At 48.5% G+C, this 23,291-nt stretch overlaps 1 protein-coding gene across 4 annotated transcripts in view; it reads right to left on the reverse strand.

The window, feature by feature from the left end:
• Nucleotides 1-11,783: 11,783 nt before the first annotated feature.
• The window catches only part of Prmt8 (protein arginine methyltransferase 8), an 82,626-nt gene continuing 71,118 nt past the window's right edge, over nucleotides 11,784-23,291 (reverse strand). For 3 of the 4 annotated variants that reach the window (XM_060384250.1, XM_021637048.2, XM_021637049.2), the window contains 3 exons: nucleotides 21,998-22,148; nucleotides 13,385-13,506; nucleotides 11,784-12,695 (listed from right to left, as the gene is read on the reverse strand). In XM_060384250.1, coding sequence (XP_060240233.1) covers nucleotides 12,612-12,695; nucleotides 13,385-13,506; nucleotides 21,998-22,148 — 357 coding nt within the window. In that variant the 3' untranslated portion in view covers nucleotides 11,784-12,611. The remainder of the gene's footprint in view (nucleotides 12,696-13,384; nucleotides 13,507-21,997; nucleotides 22,149-23,291) is intronic. The other variant, XM_060384249.1, reaches the window with a different exon arrangement.

The following is a 23,291-nucleotide window of genomic DNA, read 5'->3' on the forward strand; positions in this document are numbered from 1 at the left end:
TCTCTCGCCCCCTCCGTAACGCTGCTAGTCAAACTGCTAACCACTATGTATGATGCTCATTCACACGCTGACCACGGGGCTCTGGAGAATGACTGTCGTGGTTCTGGGCCTCAAGGGCAGGGCTATCCATCTTTGCAGCCTCAGTGTGGTCTACATGAGCTTTTGAGAGCAAAGCATCATTTCCTCAGAACAAGCCCCATTCCCGGAGGATTGGCTGTGCTGGAGGCCCAGGCTCTACAGGCGGGGCAACTCAGTCTAGGCAGACTCAGCTGGTTCAAATGAGGTACTCCTCCTGGCTCTACAACAACATGCTGGGGAGCATTCCAGCTGCTGTGATTCGATTGCCTTTCAGGCGGTGTGGTGCCCGTCAGAGTGTTCTCTCTCATCTCCCGCAGCCACCTCAGCTGCTAGTGGCAATCCATTACCCCTGGGCAGCCCAACAGCTCAATTGCCTTGGGCTCGATGCCCTGTGCCTAGCAGATGCTTCCCTGCCCAGATCCCCTTCATCCTCCCAGTATGAAACCAGCCCTTCTTACCCCACTGTGCCCATCCTGAAAGCTTTCTCTAGCTCCCAGTGGGCCTTCAGAATAAGGCTCCACATACAAGTTTATGTGGCCTTGGACTGCTGCTGGCATGGCTCTCAGGCCACCTACACATCTGTAGTGAAACAACTCTTTCATCCAATGTGGCCGAGGGGGAAAGGCAAATGGAAACTCAGGGGGAAGGTCTAATCGAATGGCTCCAAGCGAGTCATAGTTATCACATCTCCCAGGCAAGGGACCAAAGTGTGGTACAATAGAGGGTCAGGAAAACATCCTTCTGAATAACTAAGAGCTGTGGGGGCCAGAGGTGAAAGCACCTCCTGTTACTTCTTGGAGAATTAACGGTGCTCCTTCAAGCCCTGAACATTCATCTAAGCGCACTGTGTTTCTTTCTGCCATGTTTTGAGACTAAGCAGGACTGGTGTCATAGATTGCAAGGCGTCCGCAGCAGAATTCTGGTCTCCTTCAGTTCTGTGTTTACCAGGGTGTGGTGCAGAGGAGATTCTGGGTAGGTGGATGGACTAGAAAACACTTGAGACAGCACGCTCCTAAATGCCCCACCTTTATATACATGGTGCGTAGATGAGAAAGTTCTAGAACTGGAGAATGGGAATGGCTCCGTGTGGTATTATAAATGTACTGAAAGGTATTGAATTTTAAAATGCTTTAAACTGTAAATTTTGTGCCTATTTTCATCACAATTTAAGAAAAAAAAAACATTTTTAGAAACCTTTGTCTATACGACATGAAGAAAGGATTAATTTCCTTCCATCTGTATGTAAGTGAAGCCCAAAGGTGCTCATGCTTGGCCTTGGGGTACGTGAGGAGCTGAGGGGGTGAAGAGGGAAACAAGCAGAGTTCCTTCCCTAATAGCCCCAAGGCCCATGAGGGGAAGACACCCTAAAACCCCACAAGGAACATGCCACGCACATGCCGTAATGGCACCCATCTTCTCCCCACCCCGAGGACCTTGTCCAATACCTGGACTCTCCACTCCTCCCTGGACCCTGAAGCGAAAGGCCCTCAGAGCTCTTGGCAAACATGTTATCCATGTACAAGCTTCTGTTTGTGTGTTTGCCTCCACCATTTCAGGGTAAGTGCCCCATCAGTGGGACCCTGAACCCTACATGCCAACAGGAGCGTCTAAGGGCCCCGGGGTAGATACAAGAGAGTGTAACAAGACCTGAAGGGAGTCTTTTTGCTCCTGGAAGTCTACTGCATCCACCATGGTGGAAATGCATTCATAGGCACCCAGGAATGCCTGAGCTTTGAAGAGACTTTCATTTAGGCCATTACTGGAAAAGAAAGGCTGGAGAGGGAGAGGGAAGCTCATGCTCCAGGGACACGAGCAGGGTTTGGCATTAAGCTTGTTCTGAGCAGCTCCAGAGGTTGGGTTAGAGCCAGGGAATAGAGCATAAGGCTGAAATATCTCCCATGGGAGTGGACCTCTCAGAGCACTGATCAGCCATGGAATACGCATTCCTGCTACTCTGCTCCTAGCAATGGGAGCAATGGAGAGGATGAATACCAGGGCCCACACCCCTGCTATACCCATCCTGAGGCCCAATGAAGAGAAAGGCAGCACCCACTTCTTCCCTGTCACCCAGGGCCTCTTCTTCCATCCTCTGTCACCTCCTTCTTGTGGGTCCCATCTTGCAGAGGGAAGCACCTGGCCCTGAGTGTCCCCCAGGGAACTCTACAGCGTTTCTAGTGTGGGCAGAGGTGCTGAATCCCCACTGGGGCCCTGTTAGCCTCTCTGTTGTAGCAAGTGGCATTACCAGCTTCACACCGTGCATCTATTTAAATCAGCCTTTCACATCTGATGGATTTAAAAATATGCTAGAAGTTGGCGTCTTGCGTGCAGAAGAAAAAAAAAACTCACAAACAAGCAGATGAGGCCTCCCTCCTTCCTTCTTGCCCTCCCACCCCTTCTCCACCATGCCAGCTCCCAAAGCAGTTTGCATTTGTGGGATCCATGACCCTATTTCTGCCCATCCTTCTCCTCTCAGGCACGGGAAATCTGCAGACTGGGGGCTTCAGAGTGAAAGCCAGGATCTGACTCCTATGCACTACTCAACAGGAGCCACTGGAGTCTCCTCACTACTGTTATTTTCAAGTGAAGACACAGATGATCTGACCTCATCAGCTCCTTCAGGTCATGGAGACTGTGATCATATCCTGTGAGCAGGAAGAGGGAACCAGCCCAGGCTGCTATGTCAGTGAGCAGCTACTGGCTCTGGTCCACTGCTCTTGCCATCCTCAGTCTTCCAGAGCCTTCATTTGGTGTTCCAGCCAAACGGTGGTGGTGCACCACCCCCAGAAGACACTCACAGAGAGTGTCACCCCTACCATCCCTTGTAAAGCACCTGTCAGTGTTCCATAGCTCCCCACAGTGTCATTGTCACTCTGTCCCCTTATCTCCAAGGATTGTATTCACTAGGAACCCTCCTAGGGCCTTGACCCACTTCAGCCTAAACCAGTTTTCACTTGCCATAAATTAAACCATGTACCCTCGGAGCCCGAGTATCATCTACATGAGGTTTGGTGAGTGACTCCATTCCATGCTCTATGTCTGTGATGGCCACCAATGACTCAGCTAGTGCTGCTGACATTGAAATAGGGAAATGTGACCTCATCTGGACAAGACATTACTGACTCCAGTCAGCCTGCACTGTGCTTCCACAACTCCGTCACCCCGAGCCTGCACTGAGTCCCTTGCCTGCCTAGCTTAGGCCATGGTTCTTAGCTCTGCTTCTCAGCCTCGAGCTTATGCTCAAATCATCGGGATTTTTAACTAGTTTAGTTTTATGATACCTTTGATAGCTTTACTTAATTAAAAAGATCAATCCTTGTCATTGCCCACACCTAGAGATTCTTACTTAATTAGATGTTGGAAGAAGCCCAGCATGATGGGGCATTCCTGTAATCCTAACATCTAGGAGGCTGAGGCAGGGGGTTTAAAAGTTCAGCTCCTGTCTGCAGCCGAAGAGCTAGAATCTGCCTCAAAAGGAGGCAAACCAACAAGCTGGGGCCGGGCATGGTGTCATGGGCCTGTAATCCTGGCCACTTAGGAGGCCGAGGAAGGAGGCTGAGGCTGAGGCTGAGGGAGGATGACTACAAGTTTAAGATGCGCACAGGCTACAAAGTCAGTTCAGGGTCATCCTGGGAAACATGGAGGCACCCTGCCTCCGATTGTAAAACATTTAAGATTGAGAGAGTAGCACAGCAATAGAAGGCTTGTCTACATGTCTATGGTCCCAAGTTCCATCTTCAAGGATCATGCGAAAGTAAAGAAACACAGCTTGAACAGATTTATCGAGCAGCAGCACTGTTATTAGCAGCAACAGTAACAGAACGGACTAGAAGAAAATGAAAGGTCTCAAAAGCATGTGAATGACTCCTTGACCTTGAATCTGCTCTTTGATATTACTACCCTTGTCTAGCCAGGTCTAGATCAATGGGTCTTTATTCTTTAAGAGAACATTGGTGAGTCCTCTGTGAAATACAGCAGGCAGTTAGTGGAGCAGATACCCAGAGGGTCCTCTGCCTCCCCACACCTTCCTTGCCCACTCCATAATCAGGCGGGGGGGGGGGGGAGCGGGGAGGGGCAGTCCATTCTGACTGTGCACATACAGAAAGGAGAGCTCAGTGCCTGCCCTGAGCTGTGGGTGCACCACGCTCATTGCTGAAAGCACATGCCGGCTGCCCTTCTCATCATGAGGTGATGTCAGGCCACAGGTGTTCAGACAAATTGAATTCTGTACCATCTCTCACACGAAGGGTCTCAGGCCACTGTGTCCTTCATAGAGCTGAAGGTTAGAAGCTAGCTGTGCCCTGTGCACTGGGTGGATGACAGGCAGCTCAGGTGCCTTCCACCCTGCAGATTGTTGGGTGTTGCTGCAGCACTGTGTGGGAAACCAAGGCCTGGGGAGAGGAAGGCCCTTCCCCAAAGGGAGGGTAGTGACCCTCATGTCCGGGCTTCTGTGTTGCCATGTGCACTCCACATCTAGACCCATCCTGCCTGGACCAAGTGTCCCTAACTATCTATCCTTCCCCTTACTCTGAGCACCTTCCCAGTCTTCTGCCCTCACAGAGCCCTTGAAGCCGTATCACAAGGGACCATCTCAATGGAAACTCTTGGCAGAATGACACATGAATGAGCATCTAATCAGATAGGCAACATGAGCAGACACAAATTAACTCCCCACAGAGGAGTCACCAAGCCCTGGCCAGCCAGCAGCCAGCATTCTTAACTCCATTTCCTCTCAGTTATTAAAATGATTTTCTCCCAGATAGCTTATCTCCATGGAGTCCAGACTAATAAGCAAAAGTCAAGGCCAGGAGAAGACTAGCATGCTGACCCATCTCCATTTCCTGTAGCTATGCATCAAAACACCTCCAGGATACCCTCCAGCAGCCCTGGAAGAAACTCCTTTCAGTCTTTGAATCTTTATTGATCACCCATTCCCAGAAGAAGACGAAGAGGAAGAAGAAGAAGAAGAAGAAGAAGAAGAAGAAGAAGAAGAAGAAGAAGAAGAAGAAGAAGAAGAGGAAGAGGAAGAGGAAGAGGAAGAGGAAGAGGAAGAGGAGGAAGCTCAAGATCCAAGTATCCAACATATTCCCTCAAAGTAGGATTTGTGTAGGGACCTAGAGATCACTCCAGGTTACCCCTTCATTCTCATAAAGAGAAAACAGAGGCTAAGATGGTGAGCAAATAATTCAAAGTCACATAGTGGGTCCCCAAGGAGAATAAGACTATGGATATAGTGGCATAGATGTCATGGTGATAATCCATCTTCTGGTTATTCAACAATATTTGAATGAACCAAGATCTGTGTTCAATCTTGAAAGGCAAACATAAATAAGACGGTCTGACTTGTAGAGGGAAGACAGACATAAAAACATTCTAGTGAGACAACATGGAAAATGTGGGCACAGGGGTACGGGGGCTCAGAGGGGATCAAGATTTGCAAGTCCTGGACTCAAACCCCTGTATGGCTCAGAGGAGCAACCTGTAATAAGAGAGTAGCCACTGCATGATTGCTTAGCTTCTCATTCAGTCCTTTCCCGTATCACTATGAGATGGATAGCAGGGTCACCACCAGTTGACAAGAAAACTGAAGCAGAGAGAAGCTGCGTGGTTTGCTAGTGGTTATACAACCTCAGGTGGGGAGGACCTCAACTCAGTCTTCTCACTCTATATTCCTAACTGCCCCGTGTCCCTTACTCTGAACTGTCCAAGGTTTGCCAGGAAACCTGCCTAGTGCCTGATGGTACTAGGTGCCCCTCGTCCCAGCTCTGAACTGTGTTTGATAACCTCACATTTCCTCAACTCCGGGCCTGCTTTGAACTCCTCCAGGGCTGCAATTGAGACACCTTCAAGGCCACCTGCAGAACTGTTTCCAGGTGGCAGAGGGTGACATGCCTTCTAGCTTCACTCACAGCATTTGTTAGGAAGGGGCTCTCTCTATCTTGGAGCTGGCAGCTCCTCCCTCTTTTGCTGAGAGAACCTTGAGCATCTGATTGTATCTTCTCACCTGAAGCTTCGCTTCCGGTAACAGAAAGAGTTCCAGTCTATATGCAGCTGTTGTGAGCCACTCAACACACAGGGAGTATCACTGTGCCCCCTCCTCATGCTGTATCATTTGGTACATTTGTAACAACCCCTGGAGAAAAGGGTTATGATCATTCCCATTCAACAGAGCAAGAATCCATACAGGAGCAGACACAAAAAGCCAAGGAACTCGCTGCAGGTCTCATAGCCATGCACTGGAAGGGCCAGGCTTCTACCTCAGAACTGTCCAAGGCTGGCAAGAGTTCGACTCATCATCCATGACTGTGAAGCTGAGCTGTGAGTCTCTGGAGCCTCTGTGCTTTGGCTTCAAGCACAATGTGCTATCCAGTTGAGCTAACCGACCGTGGCCGGAAGGCAATTGTCACTGTATCGGAAACCCATTATGAGCTGCAGAGCTTCTGAAAGATGCTTCAAGAATAGGTTCTGTTGGTTGAACGTGATGCCAAGCATCAGGCCTCTTTGGAAACAGCTGCCCAGGGCTTGAAGATAGCCCAGCAGTCCCCAAATGCAGATCCAGCCTTGTACAGTCCCATCTGACCAACCTCCTTCTGCCTCACAGACAATAATGTCCTCTGAGCCCAGGGGAAGCTGTCCTTTCAGGAAGAACAGAGTAATGTGACACTAGAAAGGACAATGCAAGTGAAGTCATACAAATTGGCCCATCACAGATTTCCTCTTTGTAAATCAGGCAATCCTAAAATGAACCCATCTGGAAGCCATTTTCAACCCCAGTAATCAAAGGCAGCCTGGGTTGCCTCCCTCCACAGAGCCTCCGAGGTTTAGCAGCTGCTCAGTGCTCCCTTTCCACGAGTCCATTTTCTCAAGTCGGCAACGGGTTAAGCCTAGCACCAATTTCCAGGGGAAACGGCTGCAAATTGAGCTCATTAGATGGAGTGCATGTGTGGCATGCAAATCTTTTACTGTCGCATTCCTGATTAAAAACCCTTCAGTGTCTTCCTGTTGCCTAAGGAAAAAGTGTCCTTGACATGGTTTGCAAGGCCCTTGACCTTGAAGCTCACACTGCTTCACTCACTTCTCTTGGATCTGCTTCTGGCCTTCTGCTTGAGCCAATGTGAATTGTTCTCAACATGCTAGGCCTGGGCTGGGCCTCGGCACATGTTTGTAATGGGTGTTTCCTCCACCTCTCCCCCCACGTCCAACCCTGCTCTCTTTTATTCATTTTTTTCTTTGTTTGTTTTGTTTTTTTGTTTTTTTGGAGTCTCAGATTAAAGCTGTGTCCACAGGGATGCTCTCTTGATCTTACAATAGGACTCACAGCTTCATGGTCCCTCTGCCTTTGTACTTTCCTCTTTCATGATTTTTATCTGATCACTCAAGTTTCGGGTCTGTTTCCAAGACATGGGGAATCCCACGTTTCCTGGATTGTCCAAAGCCATATCTACTGCACAGTATAGAGTCTTCTATGAAGACACAGTTCAAGAAAGAGGATGCTGGGAGAGATCCTTTAGTCCCCTTGATTCCAACCGAGGCCGAAAACACACCATAGTGTTCAAGATAGAATAGGGCCACATGCTTGACCTGAGAGTTTTGACCTACATCCCTGGGATGGACAGCAAGAGTACTTCCCTCCTACCTCCAACTAGATCTATGCTTCCTGGTGACACTACTCCCAGGCCATCAGGCTTTAGAACAGCACTGCTGTGGTTTAGATCTGGAGAATCCTTTCCAAAGGCCCATATGTTAAAGACTTAGTCTTTAGCCTGTGTCACTGTTATGGGGAGTAGCAAAACCTTTAAGGGTGAGGTATAATGGAAGTAAGGCAGATTATTAGGCTGAGGGAGGATATGGGGGCCCATTCCTCTTCCTGTCTATTTTTATTTCCTAGCCACCATAGGCAAGCAGCCTGTTCTGTCTTGTACTCCTCACCTTAGCATACTGTTTCACTACATACTGGTCCAAAGACAATAGGACCAAGCAACCATGAACTAAAACCTTAGAAACTAGGAGTCAAAAATAACCTTTTATCTTAGTAAGTTGATTGTCTCGGGTAGTTTGTCACAGTGTCAGTTATTTGTCATAGTACTATGTCAATATCACCAGGCCTTGATCTTTTCTCTCTTGTACACATGATTTTAGGAGGCTCACTCCAACCTTCCTGGCCTCCATAAGCCTTCCCTGATCATAGAGAAGACCACTGTGGTTCTGGTCTTCAGGGACTTCTGATTGCTATGTAGATGTGCTGTTGTTACAGCAATTTATGGCAGTTGGAAATTGACTGGTTATTTCCCATTAAAACTGGATAAACGTGTCTCAAGGGCTTCCGTGGTTTGGTATGACCAATCAGAATTAAGTTCTCACCCTGGTCCCTGCCCTGCTCCAAGCGATGATTTCCAGAATGGACTGCTGAGCCACTAACGCTGGGCATCAAAAAGCACAAGTAGCCTGTGTATACGAACTCCATACATTATTAACTGAAACTAAATATGCCTAGGGGAAAAAATTCCCCTGGGAAGAGCTGCCTCCTCTGAATTCCAATGCCAAATGGTGTTTCAACAGTCCTGCTCTTCACTCTAAATGACTGGGCCCCACCCCAAGGTTCTGTGACACTGGAAGTGGGCAAGAAGCCTGGTGAAAGGCTATCCTAGTCCACAGGGCCTGGGGAGGAGGACTGAGGCAGAGGCATGTCTTTTTTAAAAGGAAAGACATAGGTCTTCGGAAGCCAATCAGCCCCCATACACAGGAGGCAGGGAAGTGGTTTTTAAGACCTCTGCAAGCTTGTCAAATACTAACGGAGCAAAGCCACAAAGCGGGCCACTTCTTCTCAGGGCTCTGGTTCACTCCGTAATGCTGCTCCCAACTCTAGGTCAAGACAGCAGGCCTGGGACCATAACTGCTACTGACTGAAGTTCTGCAATGCCTACTGCCCTTCCGGACCCCATGAGCCCAGGCCTCCGGACCATTGTCCAAGGTGTATCTTACACTTAACATCTCTATCAGGACAGTGGGGACTCTTGGAGTTTCCTTTGCCTTTGAAGCTCCAGAAATGCTTTATGCCATCTCTTTTGCCAATGGTAAAGCTATTGAGCAGTGGTTCTCAACCTGTGGGTCGTGACCACTTTGGGGGGGTCAATTCACAGGGGTCACCTAAGACCATTGGAAAACACAGATATTTATATTACAATTCACGACAGTAGCAAAATCACAGTTATAAAGTAGCAGCAAAAATAATTTTACGGTATGTGAGAGGGGGTGGTCACCACAACATGGGGAACTGTATTAAAGGGTCATGGCATTAGGGAGGTTGAGAACCACTGCTCTAGGGACTCACAGGTAAATGGTGACTTTCTAGAAACCGCTTCCCCAGCCAGGGTCAGGGCAGGAATTTTGCTTGGTCCTTTGACTCATGTTCTGGACAGGATTGTCCTAGCTAGCATCAAAAAAGGGGCAGCATCATGAGTCCAGGGACTACCACATAGGGAGGACTGTCTGTCCTGCTTTCTCTGGCTGTCCAGCGGTGGGGACAAAGCCTGACAAAGGCTTCAGATCTGCTCATATTGTCCAGGTAAAAATGGCCTCCATGGACTGTCTTACTTATGAAAGTAAAGAAAATGTCAGCATCTCGAGGGACTAGAAGGCCAACATCCTGGACAAGCCCATGGGGACATTGCATGGAGTGAGGGTCTGCAGAGCTCTGCTGTTGTCCTGATCCCTCTCCCCACCTCCCCGACCCTGCTCTGCACTCTTCACAAATGTCTCATCCTTGGAGCCTGTAATCTAGTTGGGGGAGGATAGACCTTTCAAACCTGAACTTCAGAGTGTGCCCAGGGGTCCTCATTCAACCACATCCACCACACACAATGGCAAAAGACACACTGGGGATCCATGCTTATGGATCTATGAGAAGTTCTCTATCAGAATGATAGGAGAGAAAGTCACTAACAGGTTCTATGTAGCCTCAGCAACAAGAAAAGCAATGAGCTGAGGTGAGGGGTGATGAAGTGATGTCATTTTTACTGCACCTCTGCTCTCACACCAGGACTGTATCTTATACACAGAAAACACAACAAAAACCACCACCAAAACAAACCGAAAACCCAGACAGTTCCCATTGGGGTCTTCCAGTAGCAGGAGGGAAAACAGCTGCCACTTTAATCCTTTGTGGAGAGAGTAATGGCTATGAGACAGGATCTAAGGCAATCCCAGGAGGCTGAAAATGAGGACTGGGGAGGTCCCTTGGATGGCGCTCTTCCCTGACAGCAGGAAAGAATAGAAGAGTGTCGTGGATACCCGTAACTCCCACAAGATGGTTTCCTGTTAGCGCCTATGAGTTCTGGCAACAATGGACTTTCCCCTGTTGGCTGGTATTTTCCCTTAAGTGGGATTCATCCGCACTCAAGGCTAGGCCCCTTGAAGTAAACAGAACACAAGCCCTCTCCAAGTGCCTTGGCAATGGAAGCTCACTAATAGGTTTCCCACCAATGTCCTCAGAATGCCCCTTTTCAATTAAATTTCTTTTTCTAACTCAAGGTTTTATCCCCTCTTAAGTTTCTCAGTTTTTCTTGCCTGGCATATGCAGATTAAATGACTACATAATTCTCACTGATGCTTTTTCTAAAGACACTGAGAGCCTCATTTTTTAGGTAAAAACTCTAAAGAATCAGCCTAGGGCAGGGAAGGGCAGGTGGAAGTGGTCCTGAGCCTGGCCCAGCTCTGTACTAACTCTGTGACTCCTCACTAGGCCCCGATAGAAGTCAGCTACAAAGTGGATGATGAGGCTTTTGCATCTGTCTTCCAAGGCTTTAGGGAAGTTGACAAAATTGCTAACAGAGAGCTCAAGAAACCAAAGAGACACTGCCATTAGATTTGGTTGTCATGGGAGGACTCTCCATAGACTTTATGCAGGTTCGTTCCTGTCTAGGGTGGATAGCCTGTGCATTGGTTTTATGAAAGTAGAGAAAAGTGATAAATCCCTCCTGGAAGAAAACTCAAGGGACTGGAGTCTGGGGTCCTGGAGAGGATTGTGGGAGACTTTTATAGAGTTAGGCCGTGCTGGGATATGCTGTTCCTGACCCCCTGTAGCCCACTCTATTCAGGTAGCCCCACCTTGAGCAATTCATCACTGGCATGCCTCTCCCATGCACAGCCAAGGCCCTCCTCTGCAGATGACTCCTCCTGGGCTCCGTCACTGGTCAATGAGCTCCATCTTTCAATGGATCCCCTTCTCCCCAACACTTGGAATGTCTCTCCCACAGCAGGTGAGACTAACAGTCCAGAGGCCAAAGAATAGCCCAGAAGACTAAGCACTCCAGCAAGCCTGACAAAGCACATCCTGTGTTTTGTCTTTTCATCTTTCTATCCTGTGGAAATTCTATTTCCATATTCAGACCAGGGTCGGAAGCTTCTCTCTAGGTCTTCAAACTACAAGTAGCTTCCGGTCTACATATACAGCACTATGGGTGAGTTCCTGCCCCCCTCTCCAGCACCCTCAACTTCACAGCTCCAGGACCCTCTTGCCCTCTCAAGGCAGGAATCTGCAGAAAGGTGTGTTCAGGCTGACTCAGCTTCCCAGCTGCTTCTCCCATAGAACAAACTTTAAAGACAAGCAGGAGCTGCACTGCATGATTTTCTGCCTGCTGAGGCCTTTTGTTGCCCCCCCCACACGCCACCCTTATACTGCAGAGCATCAGAAACACGGGTGTCCCACATAGCTTCTCTCACGTGTGTTTATTGAGCGCCCACAGAGCCCGTGGTACTGTGCTCAGGATTCAGAGCCACAGTCTAGTCAAAACGAGACCAGAGCTAGTACAGAGAGTGTTTTCATAGCTGCGGAACATCTGTTAAGGGATCAGGATGGGGAAAACTAATCACAAAACAAACTCCTATTCAAAAGCAACAGGACCTCCTCTGAGAGTAATATAGATTCTAGGCGCACACACTCAGGCTCACACATACACACGCGCGCGCACACTCCCACGCACACCCTTCGGAATGAACACCCAAGTATGCCCACGAAACTGTATATGTATGAATATACAGATGTTTGTGGGCAAGTAAATTAATATATATATGTATATGCTGTACGAACACACACGCACACACACACACTCACACACACACACACACCACCGCACAGACAGAAAATCTGGCTTATGCTATCAAAGACACTATGCCTCCAGGTTCTAGCAGTAGTAACCTGTCCTAGATGTCTGCAGCATGCAAAACTTGGAAGATCCGGAAAGTCAGTTTAGGAGGACAACGGGGGCACATGGGTATGCTTCCAGCCGTAGAGCCCAGCCCCAGCACGGCAGGCAACAACATAGCCTTTGAGAAGGGCTCCGGGGCAGAGCGGAGGATTTGGAGGCTCTTTGTCATGGTGGGGCTCAGGAGAGTCCCGGGCAAGTTCACCCATCTTCGAGGCAGAGTGGAAAGCTCTGGTTGTCGAGTGTGGTCCTCCTAACAGTATTCCTTGGGGCAGCGTGGCAGGCTCAAGTGAGTGCCTCTTCTCGCTCGCTCTCTGCAACTTCCCACGTGTGCTAGCGCATTTTGTAGTCATTAGATACAGATGTTTCACACAGCTGTCCCTTAAAATCCAAGTCTACTGTGAAATCGAGGTCTCGCTGTGGGGAAAGAACAAAGGGCCGCAGTAAGAGTCGGGGTAGGAAATCATAGCCCTTCCCAGGCATAGGACCTCTCCTGGTGCTATGGTGACAGGTAGCCATGGGTTATTTCTGGCTAAGGGGCTTCCATGGCCAGTCCTCAGGAATCTATTCTGGTGCCCCATTATCCCCACAGGACAGGCTCTAAGCCTTCCTGTCCTCACATGAAAGCAGTCCTGAGGTCAGTGGGTTTTTCCTGACCTTGCCCTCAGTCACCCCACAGATCTTCAGCATCTGCGAAGATACAGGGGCTTCTCAGAAAGGCCCCGCTAGGCCAGCTGGAGAAATGCCCCATGAACACTTCCCTCTATACCAGACACTTGCTTTTCCTGGCCCAGCTCACCCTAAATGAGGCAGAGACCATTTATACAGCAGCTATTCCCAAAGGTTCCTCCTGGGAGTTTCTGGGAGCTGTCCTCAAGGTTAAGTTCAGAGTCCAGAAAGCCTCTAGCCTCCAGGGGTTTGGAAGATTGAAGGTGGAGGTCACCCAATTAGGCCCAGGCACCTGCAAATGCAGCTGCTGTCTGCCTCCCCCAGAAGTTTTCTGTGTGTACACAAGGCATTAGACTGGACGGGTGACTCCTGAGAGCTCCCCGGGAGTCAACTCCATGTCACCCGGCCCTGGCCATGCAGGGGCTCCTCAGACTCACCACATTTTTGGCATTTGGCTTCATGGATATGGTCCCATAGATTTCCTCCCCCCTCCGGACAGTGAGGTAATCTTCCAAGTAGAAGACAGTCTGTTTCCAGTGGGTGTAGGGGGCATCAGGGGCTGGGGACAGACACGAGAGAGGGAAGAAGAAAGAGTCAGAGGTGAACAAGGGTCGGCTGAGGCCCCAGGACCCACACAGAGGTCCCAAGCTTTCTGTGGGTCTCACTGATTGCTGTCTATACCCCAGCACTCAAGGGGTTGGGTTCAAACCCCAGAACTCCCGACTCAGCCCAATGCCCTCCCTCCCATCCCAGACCCACATCCACAGAGCTGGTGACCTTAGTGAGGGGTTAGAAGAGAGGCAGCTGGTGCACCTCACCAACTAAGCTCATTAGCATAAGTGATCCTCCTCTCCATGCTTCTGCGTTAGTGCAGTGAGGACTCGGAGTGTGAGAGGTGTAGAGCAGACCATCCAATCTCCATCATTTATAGATTTACACAAACTCAACAACCCAAAACCAGTTTCCTATCTTTACCAACACCCCTCCATCCTTTCAAGCAGCTTCTCTTGCCTGTGAGTCTGCCCCGTTGTTGTACCCAGCCACCCTGAGGTAGGATTTCAGCCTTGTCTTCCAAACAGTACCAGAAAGAAACAAGGGCATAGATCACAGACCAACCCCCTGCATAGTTCAAGGTCATCATGGTAGGTGAACCTCCCTGGTATTTATCATTAAATTCCATGTAGTCTCCAGCTAACTGAGAGGGTCCCTGTGTGCTGGGATGCAGTGACTGCCTCTGGAGTGCTCCTCCCTCCCCTGCTTACTACATCCTCATCCTCCAAGGCCAACCTTCCTGGACCACTCCATCCAAGAGCATCCATAATTGATGTCATCACAATGTCTAGCGTGCTTCAGAGTGAACTTTCTCCCTCACTCGTTTACATCCTTTGCAGGCTCCTAGAGAGAGGGGCCAGGCCAGCCGTTCCCACCACAATTCAATCTAGAAGTGCCAAGTGAACACTGATGAAGCAGACAGTGATGAAACCTGTGGGCTACAGAAGCCTTGTTCCTTTTGACTTAGAACCTTGTTTCCCTCTGGTGGACTTTCTTGCTTGTTTAAAACCAAAAGCAAACAGCAACAAGACTTAGAAAGTATATAAGGGCCTTTCACACATCCAAGACTGCTGCACGGGACTCTTACATGTGCCTTACACGTGGCTTTGGGAGTGACTAGGACTCAGCCATGCAACTGCAGGAAGAACTGGAGCTGTTTGCCAGTCACAGGAGTTGCTGGTTTCTCCCCAGGTGTCACCACTCAAAGTGAGTTCAATTGTTATGCACCAAGTCAGACAGGGTGACCTCAAAGATCTTTCAAAACCCCAAGATCTATTTTAATGATGGCAAAGAGGCCCTTTCCCCTCCTTTGTTGTTTGTAATGAGCTGGCTTGATCAAATGTCAGTGGTCAGATAGAGACTAAAGCAGCCTTTGGTGTGTGCATTTGGAAATCAATGAAAACTCAAGGTCACAGGAGAAAGCACAGCTTGAGCATCTGGAGGAGACGTGGGACCAAGATACCACAGCCTGTGCCTTCCAGACCCCGAGGCCTCAAGCCCACCTAACACCCAGCCTGCCAGGCACGCTGCTGTCTGCAGACCACCTGCTCTCAGCACGCTTCCTGCCAATTACCTCTAAATAAACTGTTAAAAGACAAGTTCTGGCTGTGTACGCAGAATGCCGGAGTGTGACTGACAGCACTCTCGCCCCCATCTCCACCTCCACCCACTCAGGCAGGTGTCTCTTCGTTCCTAAAGACCTTCAGTTAAGGGGACTCAAGCTGCTTCCTCTATCATCCAATCAGAGACCTTCGAGGATCTGAACTTCCCTGGCTTAAATCTGCAGGCCAGTAAGGCCAGTCTGCCTCCGGCAAATGGCCCCAAAGCATGCATGCCAACCAGAGTAGAAGGAACATTGTTTCAAAACATTAATAACCTCTCCAAACATATCATTTCCATACTGAGCCAGTAGGCATGGCCTAACTGTCTTATGGTTTCTTCTCTGGGTTTTCCACTGTGTCCAGTAGGACCAGCAGAAATTAAGAGGCTTGGCTCTGCTTTGTTTTGCATTTTTGATTCAGCAATTCTGGGAAGGTGGGACACAGAGGGGACACACATGCCAAGACATAATATTTGCCCCCATGGCTAAAGTGGCTGTCTTCTCTTGCATTCTCCTGGGTAGATGTTGTGGGAAGGACCATAAGCCCTTCTTTGCCACAGGTTTGTACTTGTACTATGACCCTGAAAATTCCGTGGCACCATGTGGAAAATAGGTCATGATATCTATCCCCTGAGATGTTGTTTGGGTGAGACGGATAGTGAAGAGTGGCCATACATCCCTCTGTGCCTAGGAACATGGTTTCTGCCTGTTCACCTGGCACAATCATCACTAGATCTCCCCTCTGCTTGCCAAAGCATCCTGAATTAAAATCTGAATCATATGGACACCCCACTTGCAACCTATTAGTTATGACAAAACCACATTAGGGGACTTGTAAGCCATGGCAGCTGGTGGTGAGTCATGAGATGAACTGGTGTGTGAGTATCCATCTGTAAGCTGAGGGATACCTGCAAAGATACACGGCCTGACTCTGGTGCTCTAGAACGCCCGGGGTGTCTGGAAGGCTACAGTGCAAGGGGTGGCACTCAGTGTGACACAGTGCAGATGGGGCTATGAATGATGTTTACAGCTCTCTTCATCAGTGATTAAGCTTTCCTCCCTCCCCAGACCCAACCCACAACCCAGGATGGCACAGCTTTCGGTTGTTATGAGGATGAGTTGCTCTTGGGAAGATTCTGGACCCACGTGTCAGCCCAGCCACCTTGCTTGTAGATACTGACGACTTTCACTCTACCTTTTGGGATGATTATGACCAATACTGTTTGCAATGCTTTAAATATCAGAACATACATTCAAAGGTCTTTGGCTTAGGATATCTGTCATAGGCCAGGTATGGCTCTGAATTTGTCCAACAATGCCTAAGATGAACACAGCTTTGCATTCCCTTTCTGCAGATCCTGTACCCTTAGAAGACTTTCAGGAAGTAGTGGATAGTGCAAGCAGAACGGTGGGAGCTACGGCCTTGGGTGAGGAGTAGAAACACAGGCAGCCATGGGAGTCGATGGGATCGGCCTCTTACAAGATTATCCTCCTGTGTTTTGAGGAAAAGAATTCAGCTTCCTGCTTCACTTCCTAGTGGTTAAGTAATTAGTATTTCTTTGTAAGCTATAATAATTTTTCTCGCTGTATATTTAGAGCTGCATTGTCTAGTGAGCTGTTTTTGGAAATTAAAGACTGTGTACTGAGAGGCTTTTTTGACCTGGAAAATGAGTCAGTGCCACAGGATGGCAAATCCGGAAAGAGGCTGCCTGAGAACCAGAAAGTCTCCAGCTCAAGGTCGGTTCTGGTGATTATCATCCTACCTTGGAAAAACTAATATTTGAAGCCAGCTTCTCTTAGGGCCACTGCGTTCCACCCACCTCACAGCTTTCCTGGATTGCACGGCAGCATCAAATCTCCTCCTACACCCACAAAGGATGAGTTCAAGGGGACAGGGACAGCTGTGCCCTGGCTGGCAGAGCCCGGAGCCTTGGGTGCTTCTGCCCGTTTGAGATAGTTTCTGCTGGGTGCTGTAAAGCAGCCAGAACCATTAGCAGGCATCATTTCCAAGCTACTGTGTATGTGATTTCCTTTTTTGAGTGGGTCTCCCAAAGCTGGCTGCACTCAGTCTGAGATGAGAAACTCAGTGGGCAATCAGCAGGGAGGTGCACGTGCCAGAGAGGGGAGGAATGCTTCCCCAAACTCCCACGACCAATAGCTTGGTTTTGCACATGCATGATTTGTGTTAAAACTCCTTTTTTTTTTTTTTTTCCATAGCCAGGACATAGGATGGCTAGAAGTGGGACGCTTAGATTAAAAAAAAAAAAAAAAAAAAAAAGCAGCGATCCTGATAGCATCTAAGCCTCTAAGTTCTGAGGCAGGCTCACAGGGACTCCTTCCATGAAATGAATTAGTTCATTTACATTTATTAATTATAAATATAACCATGTATCATTTATTCATCCATTTTAGCTGATATTTTAATTACGTTTTGCTCAACAACTCGCACACTTATATTCCAACAGAAATAATAATAAATTTATTTCTAGCTACTCTTTGCATTGCAAATAATTTAGTTAATAATTTAGTTCTATCCTAGTTAATAATTCACCTCCACCTTAGTTGTCAAGTTAGGTGGTGGGTTCATGAGTACTCATTACATTAATAAACAAGTAAGCCAGGAGTGAATCATGCATGTGTGGTTCAACTGTGATAGCACATCTTGAGCCAAACATTGGGATTTATCAAATTGTATGTGTCTGTGATCCTGAAAGCCAAATGAGATCACCCTGCCAGTGGCCAGGGTAAAGACTCTGAGTAGAGTCCCCTGCTAAGACCAGATGGTCTAGCAAAGAAGTCTTTGACTATTAGATAGGGAAGCTGGGGCTAACCTCCCAAGAGAGCTAACTGTCCACATTGTTTCCTCCAGATTTCAGCAAGAAGGATCAGAGTTTACAAGAGGTCTGAAGACTCAGTGAGTGCAGGTGCTCATCTTGCTGAGGAGATAGGCTTGCCGTGCCGGGAGGGAGTCAGGCTCAGCTGAGCTCTTACTGTCTAGTTCAAGTTAGTCTTGCAGGAGGGCAGTGCTTCTCAAACTCAGGTAGGAGCCATGGCCACCTGGAGGTTTTGCCAAGGCACAGGTGGCTGGGACACCTGCAGAGATTCTGGATTGGTGGGTCTAGGATGACACCTTCCTTGACCTTGAGGGCTGCTGAGGCTATCGTCCACAGACTACACTTTGAGGGTCAGTGCACAAGACACAGGAATCAAAGACTTACAGGATCACAAGCATTCTCCTTGAGCCCAGCTTTATGGAGTTCTATACAAACAAAAGGGGCTATGGCTTGCTGATGTCTCCACCTGGATACACTTCCCCCTAGGTTTACCATGGCTTTCAGCATGAGTGGGGTAACAGTATGGGGATAGTCAGCAGACAGAGGGAACTAAGCCTGGTTTCAGGGATCCCAGAGGCAACAGCCTTGAGTCTGAGCTGAGCTTTAACCAAGCCTCCTGCTCATGGAGCCATTAGAATGTCAAACCTACTTCCACAGAAGTTCAGTAGACAGAGAAGCCTTAGTGAGAATCATGGGGCTGGATTCTGGCTTTAGATACCCAAAGCTTTTCCCAGAGTGCCCCTGCTACTGATTCTCTCATCACCCACAGGGTAGGCTCTGAGCTATCATCATCTGAAGATGGGAGAGACAAAGCTAGGTGGTTGTGGCTCCTGCACCACCAACCATCTCTCTTTGTTGCAAGAATGAGTCTTCTTTATCCCTCAAGTTCAAGCAGAATCTTACTTCTCCTCTCCAGGCTGCTCCTGCCCACTGGGAAAAAGAGCTCAGCTCACCTACTTATTGGTGAAGGAGGGCAACCCTTAGCAATGGCCCAGATCAGGAAGATCTCTGGTTTTTCCAAGGGTAAGAGAGCACTAGTGCTGGCCTAGTTGATAGAGCCCAGGAGACCTTGGTAGCCTTAATAGTCAAAGGAAACAAAATCCAGAACAAGATTTTCTAAAATTGGTCAGGATTTGTTTGTTTTGAGACAAGGTCTCACTATGTATCCCTGGCTGGCCTGGATCTCACTATGTAGACCAGGCTGACCTCAAACTTACAGAGATTCGCCTGTTTCTGCCTCCCAAGTGTTGGGATTGAAGGTGTGCACCACCACACCTGCTGTTGGATTCTAGGAATTGTCTGCCTCCTATCCACAGGTGAAAATGAATCTCCACCCTGACATATCTAAGAAATAAGTAATTACCTCTGATAGAACATTCCCTTTGCCACTAGCACACCTACTCTTCTCCTAAAGGCACACTCACAGTTTCTAGGAACTCATATGGAGGATACTGCACCTGTGGACCTTTGTCCTGGCCATTCAAGCAAACTGTCACAGAAAGAAAGGGGTAACAAGAGCCCTCTGAGAAAAGAACCCCCTCTTCCTGGATCACAACCCTAATGAACATGCAGAAGCAATGACCCAGTGATGAAGAAGTCTCCTGAGCCTAAGGCATGGTGGGGGGAGGGAGCTCAGAGAGGCTGTCCTGTGAGTGAGAGTGATGGGAAGGAGCTCGGGTATACATAGCAAGAAGTCCGAGGGCCCAGTGGAGGGCTAGGGACAAACCATGGCGCTCTCTTGTGCTCGGCCCAAAGGCAATGAGGCACCTCTCGAGGCAGACTAGGCAGAGGACAGGGTTTGAATATGTCTGCCAAAACTTGTGTGTTGGAAACGTGATCTTCAGTGAGCGCATTGATGATGAGAGCTGAAATCTTTGGGGGTGGGGGTGATTGGTCTTGGGGTTCTGTCCTCATAGATAAACAAATCCAATCATGGATGGATGGATCTATGGGTTATCATGTATCTTAGTTACTGCTCTGTTGCAGTGAAGAGACACCATGACCAAAACAACTCTTACGAAAGGAAGCATCTAATTGGGGCCTTGCTTACAGTTTCAGAGGGTTAGTCCATGATCATCATGGTAGGAAGCAGACAGATGTGGTGCTGGAGCAGTGGCAGAGCTGTGCCACCTGATCCACAGATAGCAGACAGGGAAAGAGAGACTGGTCCTGGTACGGGCTTTTGAAAGCTCAGAGCCCACTCTCAGTGACATGCTTCCTCCAACAAGACCACACCTCCTAATCCTTCCCCAAAAGTTCCACTCCCTGGTAATTAAGCAGTCAAATACATGAGTCAACAGGGGCCATTCTTACTCAAACCACCACATCATAGGAGTATGCTGTTATATAGGAAAGCTCTCACTAATTCTTTCTCTCTCTCTCTCTGCCTCCCTCTCTTCCTCCTCCCCTTTGGTACCCTCAACCATGTCAAGATGTAGCACAGAAGCCTCATTTGATGCCACACCAATGCAAGCACCATGTTTTTGGGCTTGCCAACTTCCAGAACCATGAGCCAAATAAATGTGTACTCTTCATAAGTTATCCGGACTCAGATGTTTTGTTATGGCAACAAAAAGCAGACAAAGACAGTGGAAGTGATCTTCTGGGAACACAACCACGGACTTAATGAAGAATGGATGCAGATGGAAAAAGCAGGAAGGAAAGAAAGAGGTCAATTCATAGCCCAGTGAGAGCTATGTGTTGTCTTCCATAGAGGCCATCACCTCTGCACACATCTTCCACTTGTGCATAGAGGCTGTCCTAGGGCCAGAAGGGGCTAACATCAGAGGCTCTATGCTGTGCTTACCCCTCACACAGAATCTTCTCAATAAATGCTAATCAGACAAACATAGACTTGAAGAATTCCCAGAGGACAGGAACAGTAAGATGGATCAGCAAAGATGCTCGCCCCATAAGCCTGAAGACCTGCATTTGACCCCTGGAACCCACATAAAGGCAGAAGGAGAGAATCAACTCTGCAGTGATGCCTTCTCACGGCCCCATGTACATGCATGCCACAACACACCTGCCCTCACCCGGTCCATGTCTCCTGTCTTGCCCCTACCCGGTGTTGGAGGTGAATGGATGAGCCCTCCCTCCTACTCAGCAGCTTGTTAACGCAGAAGCTGAAACAGCAGGACTTGGATTATTGGTCAAAACTAAGCAATCTAAGTCTATCTCTGGCCCCAGGTAGGGACATGACATTCTGAACTGCCAGGGACTACCTTTATCAGATTGGCCTGTAGGCGTGTCTATGAGGCACATTCTTGATTGCTAACTGATGTGGGAAGACTCAGCCACATCAATTAACCCTAGGCAGGTGTATCTGGGATGTACAAAAAAGGAGGTGAATATGAACCTGAGAGCAAGCCAGCAAGCAGTGTCCTTTGAGTTCCTGTCTGTGTTCTTGCTTTGGCTTCCCTCCACGGTAAACAATAAGCTGTAGGATTAAATAGATACTTTTCTCCTCAGGTTGTTTTTGGCCATGCTGTTTACCTCAGCAACAGAAAGCAAACTAGGATGGCCTCCATACTCACGTGCTGACACAGGTGCGCCCACATGAGCGCTCAGACACAAGATACTGTTAAGATTAATGTGAGCATGTAAGTCAACACAGTGATCTGTCTGACCTCTGCCCATGCTTGCTCCTCCAGAGTGTTTTCCTTCACAATGGTCCCGTTGGTCACTGTCCATTCTCCTCCTAAAAACTACCTCATGTTGTTTTATCACAGGCTGAGTCTGTATTCTGGAACTATACCATGTCTCACAGCAAGTCGCTCTTTCTTTAGAGACCACAAGAACAGAAGAGCTAAGGAGAGGCCAGAGTGCATCCCTGGGGGGCACCCATGCCAGCTCTCAGCTCTGTAAACTCTACCTTTATCGTGTTTACCTTGGGAAGCTGAGAGTGTGGGGGCTGTATCCTCTCCCCAGGTGGAGAAAGCTTGTGAGATGTCAAGTCAGAGTTGAAACTGATGTCTGGACAAGTTAAAGCCAGACCTGGTTTCTACCCATAAGCCTTAAGGAAGCACAGAGGGAAAGTTCTAGAAAACTGGTAGAGAGCTCACCTGTAGAAAAACCCATTTTCTTGTGGCACTTGGTAAATTCAATATTAAAATAGGTGACGAGGGCGTGAACGTAGTCGTTTCGCTGTATCTGCAGGCAGAAGGCAGATGTGAAGGACAGCTCTTCCGTCTTCACAGTGTAAATGTCCACTTCCTGCAGCCCAGGGGAGAGAGAAGCCAGAGGCTTACAACCTCTGCCATGCCGAGGCCCAGTGGCCTCACCCCTAGAGAAAAGGGTTACCCACTGCTTTGGGGTGACTCCCGGGTATACCCACCACCCTTCCAACTACCTCCTTCATCCTTTCTAAGGTAGAGGATGCTTGGAGAATGTTGCAAGTGAAATTGAATCTAAATCTGAGCAGAACAGAACCAGGAAGGTCCATGTGCTGGGGGAGGAGGCTGGAGGAGATGAAGGCTGAGACAAGCGTGAACGAGGAGACTACAGGTCACCAAAGCAAGTTGGAGTGGATTCCAGTGCCCAAACAAGCATTGCTACCTTCACAAAGTGTGGGTCTTCCATGACCAGCATCTTTATTACCTGGGAGAAAACTCTGGGAGGGGCAAAGAAGAGTCACCACAGACCTACTCAATCAAAACAGGAGGAGCATCCAGGTCTCCCATGAATCAAAGGACCCATTCCCTGACCCCGACCATTTTCCTTTTTTTGTGAACAGTAAGTGTTTCCTCTGAGGGAAGTTTAGCTGACCATTTATAACAAAGTTGACCAGGTTTTAAAAAGTAAATAAGGGGGGAAAACAGGAGGCGAGAAGTCTCAGTGTGGACTGGGGAAAGCAGAACACAAAGAACTAATAATTCTTGCAAGTTTAGCGGGGGAGTGACTGAAAATCAATGTTACACGGGGAGCGAGTATAATGGAGAGATGGTTCTCTGTGTGCTGTTCTTCCGTGTATGAAGGATGCTGACTGACCTGCTGTTGATTGGCTGTCCTGAGACAGGAAAACCTACTGGGGGCTTAAGAGGCATCCAGACAGATGCCAGTGAAACTCAAAGAAGGCCTTTCCTCGTGTTGGGGTGTGTGGCAAGAAACAGCATTTGGGGGACTCTCAAAAAGACAGCCACACACCTGTGTGTCTGGTGACTCCAGGCAGTGCTCCAGAGACCCAGCAACAAGACTCATGAAGACACAAAATGGCATTGGGTAAAGGGCTGCCATCACTCTGTGTTTTTAAAATCATTAAAAAAATTAAAAGTATCATAGGACTTGTGAAGAGGAAACAGAGTCATAGGAATGAAGCAGATCTCAGTCTTGGTGGGAGCTGAATGAGCCACCATGTCC

This window comes from Meriones unguiculatus, chromosome 5 (assembly GCF_030254825.1).
Source record: "Meriones unguiculatus strain TT.TT164.6M chromosome 5, Bangor_MerUng_6.1, whole genome shotgun sequence".
NCBI classification, from domain to species: domain Eukaryota; kingdom Metazoa; phylum Chordata; class Mammalia; order Rodentia; family Muridae; genus Meriones; species Meriones unguiculatus.